The 10,845-nt window shown below is 47.0% G+C and overlaps 1 protein-coding gene across 1 annotated transcript in view; it reads right to left on the reverse strand.

Annotated features, from left to right (window-relative positions):
- Nucleotides 1–10,434, reverse strand: part of PTPRT (protein tyrosine phosphatase receptor type T) — a 1,070,914-nt gene extending 1,060,480 nt beyond the window's left edge. Inside the window, exon 1 of the mRNA XM_019636904.1 lies at nucleotides 10,189–10,434. Coding sequence (XP_019492449.1) covers nucleotides 10,189–10,276 — 88 coding nt within the window. The 5' untranslated portion in view covers nucleotides 10,277–10,434. The remainder of the gene's footprint in view (nucleotides 1–10,188) is intronic.
- Nucleotides 10,435–10,845: the final 411 nt, after the last annotated feature.

The following is a 10,845-nucleotide window of genomic DNA, read 5'->3' on the forward strand; positions in this document are numbered from 1 at the left end:
GTGCTCAGTTCTCACCTCTGGCAGCTGTTCACCCTGTTTATAAACTAAGCGGCCAGAAACACGTTGCATCTGCCCCTGAGCAGGAGTGCTTCTTCTCTCCTGTTAAATGTCTACATCCTTGGCTTAATGAGAAAGAAAATGAATGAATGGTCTAGTCTCTCCACCCACCAACCCATAACCTACTGAAACACTCCAGGAGCAAGGTATTCACGTCCTCAATTTCAATAGACACTGCCATTTTAGCACTCAAAAATAGCTGTTTCAATATCTACTATTCAACAATGAACAGGGATTTCCGGTCAGGATGGTAGGGTAGGTAAACACTGTGCTTACCTCCTCTCAGGACCATATCAAAATTACAACTAAACTATAGGACAACGATCACTGAGAATCGCCTGACGTCTAGCTGAATGGAAGTCCTACAACTAAGGACATACAGAAGAAACCATCTCAAGACTAGAAGGAAGGGCATAAATGCAGAACGGTCTTGTCCCACACCTACATGTGACCATTAAATATCAGGAGGGCTATCTCAGCTGAACAGGTCCCCACCCAAGGAGCAAGGACTCCCAGCCCCACACCAGGCTCCCCAGCCCAGTGTTCCAGCACCAGGGAGAGAAGTCCCCATAACTTCTGGCTGCGAAAACCAGGAGAGATTGTGGCTGAGTAAGGATGGAGGGCAACTACAGTCCCAGGTGTTCCTTTTAAAGGGACTGTGCACAAGCTTCCTAGCTGATAGACTCACTCTCTCTGACCTCCAGGACTTGGGCAACAGCTCGAAAGGCACCAGGGACTTACAGGGAGGAACTGAATTGTCTGGCTTCAAGATGATGGCTGGAGGGCCAGCTTTCTCCCAGGTGAGGAGTTGGTGGGAGCCACTGTTTCTTTGTTGAGCCCTTCCCCATCCCAGTGTGCGGATGCAGGCAGACACCATATCTGAGCCTCCATCAACCTGGCTAACACCATTCATTCACCCTGATTCCCTGAGACCCTGCCCCACCCAAGTTTGGGGCCCACCCACGCTGTTTCCAGTGGCTTTTCTGTATAAGCTGCCTGTCTTGGCTCATGCTACGGACTTTCCTAAAATCTCTCAAAGGTTCACAAAACCTAAACAAGCAGCTTCGGTGTATCTCACACTTTTGGCTGAGCAGCCCTAAGCCCAGCATTAGTGACAGCCAGGCTTGGTTCGCGACTTGGCCTCTCAAGACACCTCCAAGCCCAGCGTGGGTGGCAGACATCTCTGGATTGCTTTGTGGCTCATGCCAGCTGACCCCAGGCAGGGCAGAGATTGTGGTTTAATTTGGCCTTCAGAGGGTTCCCTTCTGGGAGGCTCTGGGGCTGGCACACCCAGTGCCCAGCTTAGGACAGAGCCAGAGTATCACCCAGCCACCCCTAAGGATGACACACCCAAAGGGCAGATGGGGCAGGCACCAGGACTCTGCTAAAGCAAACCCTGCTCCATAGGGTCAGCCCCTGCATAACAGCTCCTCCACTGTAGTCACAGCCAGGCCTCACAACCAATCAGCCCAAGGATCAAATCCCTCCCATTGATGTGCAAACAGCAACCAAGGCTCACCTACAACATGAGGGCACACACAACCCACAAAAGGGACATACTTAAAGGACCTGGCTAAGCTGACCAGGGAGACTGAACCACTGGGTCCCACAGCACACCTACTATATAAGGCCACTCTACTAAGACCAGGAGACATAGCAGCTCTACCTAATGCATAGAAACAAACATAAGGAGGCAGCCAAAATGGGGAGACAAAGAAACATGCCCCAAATGAAAGAACAAAGCTCCAGAAAAACAACTGAAAAATATGGAGACAAGCAATCTACCAGACTCAGAGTTCCAAACACTGGTTATAAGGATGCTCAATGATCTCAGGGAGAACTTCAACAGAGAGGTAGAAAACATAAAAAAATGGAGACAGAAAACATAAAAAAGAACCAGTCAGAAATAAAGACTACAATAACCAAAATAAAGAATACATTAGAGGGAATCAACAGTAGATTAGATGAAACAGAGGATTGAATCAGCGATTTAGAAGATAAGGTAGCAGAAAACACCCAAACAAAACAGCAAAAAGAAAGAAGAATCCAATAAATGAGGACAGTTTAAGGGGCCTCTGGAATAACATCAACCATACCAACATTCGCATCATAGGGGTACCAGAAGGAGAAGCGAGAGAGCAAGGCATTGAAAACCTATTTGAAGAAATAATGACAAAAAACTTTCCTAACCTGGTGAAGGAAATGGATATTCAAGCCCAAGAAGTGCAGGGAGTCCCAAACAAGATGAACCCATAAAGGCCCACTCCAAGGCACATCATAATTAAAATGCCAATGGCCGGTCAAATGGATCAGTTGGTTAAGAGCATGAGCTCTGAGCAACAGGGTCGCCAGTTTGACTTCCACATGGGTCAGTGAGCTGTGCCGGAGCTGAGCTCCCACTGAGCTGACAACAGGTGGCAGAATGGCTCAGCTAGTGAGAGCACGGGCTCTTAACAATAAGGTTCCCAGTTCACTCCCACATGGGATGGTGGGCTACGCTCACCTGCAACTAAGATTGAACACAGCACCTTGAGCTGAGCGGCCACGAGCTGCCAATGGGCAGCCAGATGGCGATTGGACTTGGAGCTGAGCTAGCTACGCCCTCCACAACTAAGATTGAGGGACAATAACTTGGCTGTTCCCTATCCCCAACTCCCCAATAAAAAAAAAATCTTTTAAAAAAATGTCAAAAATTAAAGACAAAGAAAGAATCCTAAAAGCAGCAAGAGAAAAGCAGTTAGTTACCTACAAGTGAGTTCTCATAAGACAATCAGCTGATTTCTCAACAGAAACTTTGCAAGCCAGAGAAACTGGCAAGAAATATTCAAAGTGATGAAAAGCAAAGACCTACAACCAAGACTACTCTACCCAGCAAAGCTATCATTTAGAATCGAAGGACAGATAGAGACCTTCCCAGACAAGAAAAAGCTAAGGGAGTTCATCACCACCAAACCAGCATTACAAGGAATCTTAGAGGGACTTCTTTAAAAAAAAAAAAAAGTCAAAAATATGAAAAATAAAATGGCAATAACTACATATCTATCAATAATTACTTTCAATGTAAATGGATTAAAACTCCAATCAAAAGATAGGGTGGCTGAATGGATAAGAAAACAAGACCCTTACATATGTTGTCTACAAGAGACTCACTTCAGATCAAACGACACACACAGACTGACAGTAAGAGATGGGAAAATGTATTTCATGAAAACGGAAACAAGCAAAAAATAAATAAATAAACAAAATAAAAGCTGGGGTAGCAATACTTATACCAGACAAAATAGACTTTAAAACAAAGGCTATAACAAGAGACAAAGAAGGACCCAGTAATCCCACTTGTGGGTATTTACCCAAAGAAACCCAAAACACTACTTTGATAGGATGTGTGCATCCCTGTGTTCACTACAGCATTGTTTACAATGGCCAAGATATGAAGGCAACCTGGTGTCCCTGAATGGATGAATGGATAAAGAGGAGGTGGTACATATATGCAATAGACTATTACTCAGCCATAAAAAATAATGAAATCTTGCCATCTGCAACAACATGAATGGACCTAGAGGTATTGTGCTGAGTGTAGTAAGTCAGACAGCCAAAGACAAATGTCATATGATTTCACATAAGTGGAATCTAAAGAAGAAAATAAACAAACAAATGAGACAGAAACAAACTTATAGATACAGAAAACATTTTGATGGTTGCCAGACTGGAGGGGGTTTAGAGGTAGATGAAAAAGGGGACGGGATTAAGAAGTACCCATTGGTTGTTACACAGCACTCATAGGTTGTAGGGTACAGCATAAGGAATATAGTCAATAATATTGTAATAACTATGTATGGTGTCAGATGGGTACTAGATTTGTTGGGGTGATAGGTGGAAGGAGTTGGGGGCCAAATGAAAAAGATAAAGGGATTAAGAAGTACCAATTGGTAGTTACAAAATAGTCATGGGGATGTAAACTAAAGCATAGGGAATATAGTCAATAGCATGGTAATAATTATGTATAGTGCCAGGTGGGTACTAGACTAGTCAGGGGGATCACTTCATAAACTATATAAATGTCTAACCACTATGCTGTACACCTGAAATATAAAATAATATTGAATGTCGATTGTAATTGAAAATTGAAAGGGGAGGGAAGGTGAAGGGGAATAAGAGATCTAAATGTCCAGGTATATAACAAATAAGTCATGGGGATGTAATGTACAGCATAGAGAATATAGCCAATGATATTGTGATAGCGTGGGACAGTCTCAGATGGTTGCTGGACTTATGGTGGTCACTTCTTTAGGTATATAAATATTGAATAGTTACGGTGTACACCTGAAACTAATATAATACTGTATGTTAGCTATATTTTAATAAAAATCTTAAAAATATTTTTTTCAATGAACGAAGCCACCTAATTGCTCAGATCTTCAGCAAAACTTAACAGTCTTGCATTTTTTTTCATTTTTGCCAGTCTGATGAGCGGGAAGAAATGTTAGCTCGTTGATTTAATTCACAGAGCAAAGAGCCTAAAAAGAGAGAGAAAAAATAAAAAATAATGCCTTGCAAATAACTAATGCAACAAACTATCTTGGAAACTGACAAATGATACATAATAGCAATGCCACTTCCTGGGTGCCCGTTTTGTGCCAGGAAGCGATCTGGACAACTTAATGGGAATTCTCTCTGGCTCTCACAAACACCTTAGCACTGGTGTGCCCACTTGACAGATGCAGAAATAAAGGTTCAGAACAGTGAAGTAACTAACCAAGGACACACGAGCTGGGAGCCAGGATTTATATAATTACACAGCCACTTTCCAGTTTTCAAATCGTTCCAGCGCTCCAAAATAGTTTCTCTATCAATCTCTGCTCCTATGCCCAGCCCCAGGCAACCACAGCTCTGCTTTCTACCTCTATCGATTTGCCTTTTCTGAATATTTCACATAATACATAGCCTTCTGCGTCTGGCTTCTTTTGCTTCGCATAATGTTTTCTGTTGTTCATCCATGGTGTAGCATGTACGTAAAGTTCGTTCCTTTTTAATGTGAGTTGTATCCATTGGATGGAGTCACCCGTTGAAGGTCATTTGGACCCTCCAGTTTGGGGTGCTACGTTGAAAAATAGGGGCTGTGAACATTCACACATGTGTCTTTGTGTGGACATACATTTTCAATTTCTGTTGGGTACATTCCTAGAAGTGGAACTGCAGCATCCTGGGGCATGTACGTTTACCTTTTTAAAGAAACTGTCAAACTGTTTACCAAAGTGACATCACCATTTTTTTATTCCCTCCAGCATCAAATAAAAATTTTAAGCTGAATGTTCAAGAGATGGGAAAGACTTGATATCTATTCCACTCATGTACCAGTTGGAATTGTGTATGTCTGACTCCAATGTGGAAAAAAAAATGTCTGTAACACTGTGGACTCATGTCAATTTATTAGTTATCCACCAGCCGGATGGAGCTTCTGAGCATCCATTATCTGTGTAAATACCTAGGATGGGCCAAGAGAAATAATGCTGACGTTTTGGGATAAAACAGGCCAAGTGATCAGCATTTCTCAGTGGATCCTTACCTTTCACCACTCTGCCTTTCTGACACATTTTTCACAGTTGACTTCTTATAGGTCCCTTGGGATCTATTCCTAGAATCCTCACTGGGTCCTTCTGTATCTTCCTTAGTACCTGAAACTCTTACTAATAGATGATAAATAAATGGCATTATCATGTTCATTTCCCCCTTTGCCAGGCAAATGAAAGTATCCATAGAAAGCCCACACCAAATCCTGAATCCAAGGACCTCAGCGGGTCACCCTGGCCCACCTGGACACAACACTCGCAATGACCACTGTCCCTGTGTCTGCATCTGAATGCTATTAAGCCATAAAAAAAAATCCATAGCTTTCTTCCTCTCCATGCTCATTTGACTCCATTTTATAAGATTTCATGAGACACTCCAACTGCTTTCTAATATCCACATGGTGTTGCCTCCTAGCCCCAATTCTGTAATGTGCTTGCAAATGTTATTACACTTGTCGGACATGGTTTATTTTCAATAACCTCATAGCTCTTTTTCTTTATTTATTGGAATGCCACAGACCTCTATATGTTTACTTATTCTTTGCTGGTGTATCTTTCCCCTCACTGCCCCAGAGGGTCACGCACTTGATTTCTAGGAAAGGGATGGAAATGAAGCAGGAAGCAGAGCCCTGAGGCAAGGAAGACCATAAGAGGAAGGGTGGTAGGAAAGGATACACCCAAATACTTTCCTGTTACAATGGGCAACCATTCAGTTTTTTATCAGTTCCCGTGTAGAAAGGTAGAATGTACTTTAAAACAAAACATCCCCCATCTAAACCCTCGAGTGGCCACGTGTATTAGGATCACCTGTTAGAAAATTTCATTTTAAATCTCTGTCTAAAAGTGGTTGCAGAGAATCAAGCCTCCAAAAAGAAGAAAAACTAAATACCACCACCCAAACCCAGCCGTCTAATTGGCAATTCACAACTGAGCTTAGCGCCCGTGCTCCCTTGGCCTGGGGTACAGGCACCGATGCCAAGGCAAGTGATGGACAGGCTCCCGGTAGGATCAAGTCCTACTCCGCACCAGTCTCCTGCTCACTCTGCATCCATCATCCTATTTAGTCTTCATGAAACCCAGTGAGGCCGCTATCATTTTCCTCTCTTTACAGGTGGGGATCCAAGGAGGTAAAAAACTTGCCCAAGCTGCCATAGCTAGAAAGAGGCCGTGGCAGGATTGAAATTGAGGACTTCAGGCTCCAAAGCTCATCCTCATTGCTCTGAATCAGGCTGCCTCTCGAGCTAAACTCCTCTGTCTCTCACCATGGTTGCCAGGAGGCTCTACTATCTCTTCATCATCATCAATAAATATTTATCAAGGGCCCACCGCCTGCGTGGCATTGCTCTTGTTTCCACAGCAACACACCGTCAGAGTCATGGGACTATCCTGTGCTTAAAAGAACAATGCTGTAATGCCCTGTGATCATGGCTCTGAAAGGTGACAGTTACACTACTACAGCGGATGCCTCTCAGCTGGCAGCCAGGAGCCTGCAGGAGCTGTGCAGGGGGTAAGCAAGAAGAAATGAAGTGGGGGGAGAAAGACAGGTTGTAACCCGAGAAGATGGGCTGCTTTCACCACGCAGGTGTTTGCAATCGTTGCTGAAACAGAAGCCAAGCCAGGTTTACACAATAATTGTTCTTCTATTAGGAGACAAATCAAACAATCCAGGACAGAAAGTAAAATTTGACTGTACTGCTAACAGTTCCACAGAGGTATCTGGCAATGATTATCGAGCTAAATAACTACATCGCTAGCGATTGCAATCTCAAGTCAGCCCCCTTTAGGATCCATTTTTGCTCTCAATGTACAGATGCTGAAACCCACTAGGAAATAGACCAGTAGCTCCTTATCCGTTTGTTTAGCTGTTTCCCTCCACTCCCATCCAAAATCATGTTTTGCCATACTCTTAACAGGCCGGTTTTAAATGTTTTTTACTATCATTCCTTACAAAAATCATCCTGGCTCATGAAACACACCTCAGAGTAAGGAAGAAGGAAATTGCCTTTTGATGACAAGCTTACACCACTGACGCCTGGACACCGTGACCAACATGTCACAGCAAAAAATATCACCCTAACTATGCACTAAGATGTATGCTTACAAATTTGAAATCGCTTTCCAGACTGGGAATCTTCGGATTAAAAAAATATGGTGATCACATCACAGTGTTAAAATGTATTATTTACCCAAACTTGCCAAAAGTTTTAGATAAGATGCTTCATAGGAAATCGAGCTATTGTCATATTTATACTATTTAGATTTGAAGTCCAACAATGTCTACATTTAGAAAAAAAAATAAGCCCATTTTAAAGTCAAAATTTGCAGCAGTCCTGCATCTACAAATGCAGACGTTCATGAAGGAATTCCTTTTAAAAATTAACTTAAATGGTCTAGTTAGCATTAAACCAGAAAGGAGGGAATAGATATACACAGAAAATCCCCATGAGTGAGGCTTACAATGCACCAAATCTCCAACATAAGCTAATTCCCCACGTTTAAGGAGCCCCTGGAACAAACGCAGTCACTTGATAAGTATATGCTTTAGTACGTTTGCAAAAACCTCTCAGCTCAGGTAGAACCAAAAGAAACATATGGAGATTTAACAGTAGATTTCTTCCCAAACTGTACTCCAGAATTGCTTTTCTTTCCTATGTGTTCCAAAGAGCAAACAAAGAAAAGGTGCTTGCTCCTCACACTTCTCTAAATGTTTTAACAAAAGGCTGCTGAATAAACACATTACTCATTTAAAAATTGAAAAGAAGTTCTATTCCTGAGATGAAAGCAACTAGATTTGCATTTTAACAGTTGTGGGCGAGCGCCACCTGGCGGGAGCATCCGGAACTGGAGTGCTTTTAGCATCAGACAGGTTTCCAGGCCCGTATGGTTTTACCGCATGCTACCCAAGAACGGTTAGAGGCCCGTGGCGGAATATTTTTAATGCTGTTTTTGCCGCGGGAACGTAAGTACTATTAATGTGTGTGGCAGGTCGCCCAGGCGTTGGAGGATAGTAAAATTAAGTCACGAATCATGCCAGGGTCCCCTGGACTACCACAACATCCTCCTGTCCCCTCCTTAGCACACCTAATACAGACCCAAAACGAGGAAAACAAGACTTCTACTCCATCTTTAGAACGGTGTCGTGGTTGTCCCTCTTCTCTCCCTTGCTAATCCGACCTTTCAGCTTCACACACCTCAAAAGAAGTGTCCTAGCCGCCTAACTTCTCAGCCACGGACACAAGCTGTCCCTTCACAAAAGTCCTGTATTCAGTTCCCATTTGGGGTTGGAGCAAGGGAGATCCCAGTGCATTTCCAATATAATGTCACTCCGTAGGTCCTTAAGCTCAGAAGCAGCCTGTTTAAAGAGGTTACATGCCCCCAAAGCCCCTTTTCTCTCTCTCTCTCTCTCTCTCTCTCTCTCTCTCTCTCTCTCTCTCTCCTCTCTCTCCTCTCTCTCTCTCCCCCCTCCCCTGCCCACCCCGTGATAATCTATGGACACCGCTGGTATTCAGCAAATCCAAAACGAGCCTTTCCTGAGTCCCACTTGTTTATGTCAGCCTGACCCTGTGATCCCAGCAACCTCTGCTCAGTGTGGCCACACCAAAGCCAATCGGTGCTAAGAAACTTCAAGGTGATTTTGAACTTGGAAGCGTGCCTGCACCCTTCCTTCCTTCTCTCCTTCCCGCCACTGCTCTTTGGAGGCTCCGGGCTGGGAGCTGCCTGCGGTGGAGTTTGGTGATGTGTAAGCCCTGGAGCGTGGGAGTCTGCTGTGCATGCCAACTTACCATCAGAAACATACCAGGGCCAACCCTCCACATTGGGAACTGCCCCTGCTCACCTCCTCTCCATGGTCACCCCCAAATAGGAGTCCCCCAAACTTTTCAAGAGCAGACAGCCTCATAGGTCAAAGCCACTCCACTTGAAGGGCCTTAACAGGGGTGCCCATTTGCTCCGGATAAAAACCACGGGGTAGGGAGGAGGCATTGCTGTCTCAACCGTTAACACATAACACCTGCACGGGTGCCATCGGCAGCTCGCTTAAGGTCAAGCTGAGGGGCGCAGCGTGTTTAGAGCAAGTCTGCAGCTTCCTGTATCTCCCGGGAGGAAAGAAAAGCCACTGCCCTGGCAGCCTCGGCCTGCTGCCGACCAGTCCGCCCCAGGAAAAGCGCGCGCTGCCCGAGAAGCTACCGGCGCGAACGCTCCACCCCGGGCGTCGCTGCCGCTTCTCTTCTCATCTCGCCGCCCCAAACACTCAAGTGACAGATTCCGACAAGTGGGAGGCAGCAAGTGGAAATATTCGCAACAACCGCGGAAAGTTACTCCAGCCCGAGGGGCGGCGGCAAAGTACAGCTGAGAACTTCGCCAAACGCGGGCTGCCGCGGGACGCGAGGGGCCGGTCCCCGTGGCCCGGGCGCGCTTGGCCGCAGCTGCAGGCGTCTGGAGGCAGGGACCTGGGCTCTGGCCACCGGGCCCCGCGAGCCCGCCCAACTTTCTCCTCCGAGGACCCTGCGGCGGGTGCCCGGGCGTCCCGGAAAGGAGCGGGGAGCCGGGCGGGCGCACTCACCTGCGGCGCTCTGCGCCCAGGCTCCGGGCAGCGGCGGCAGCTGAAGACTCAGGAGCAGGCTGAGGGCGAGCGCGACAAGGCTCGCCATCCGGGCGGCGGCAGGCGACTCAGCCCCTTCCCGCGGGGGCCCGGGCCGGGACTGGGGCGGGCGCGGGACGGCCCCGCATCGCCGGCGCCGCCGCGGGCTGTGCGCGCCCTGGGCGCCGGGCTGGCTCCGCTGGGCTCTAGGAGCCGGCGCAGCTGCGCTCGAAGCTGAGGCGCCGCGCTAACTGAGAAGGGAGGCTGGGCGGGGGCGGGACGAGGGGGCGGAGGGCGGTGTCCCCGGAGTCCTAACGCCGCCGCCGCCGCCCGCCGGGGTGCTTCGCCTTGGCAGCACGCACAGCCTGGAGCGCACGCCCGCGCCTGGCACACGCCCGCGGCTAGCACACGCTGGCTCCCCCGCGCACCCTCAGCGGGACTGGCCGGCTCGGGGCCGCTGGCACAGTCACGCGCCTACACACATCCCCCGCACCCACAAGCCCCACAGTGTCCTCGCCTCTTCGCGCCGCGCCACGCAGCTAAGCATCGTCTGCCCAGCTTGGGCGCAGGTACCAGGGGAGGTGGGGGAGGAGGGAGAGAGGGCGCAATCGTTTGAACTCGAGTGGGAAAACAGGTGAG

The sequence above is a fragment of the Hipposideros armiger genome, unplaced genomic scaffold, assembly GCF_001890085.2.
Source record: "Hipposideros armiger isolate ML-2016 unplaced genomic scaffold, ASM189008v1 scaffold_31, whole genome shotgun sequence".
In the NCBI taxonomy this organism is placed as follows: Eukaryota; Metazoa; Chordata; class Mammalia; order Chiroptera; family Hipposideridae; genus Hipposideros; species Hipposideros armiger.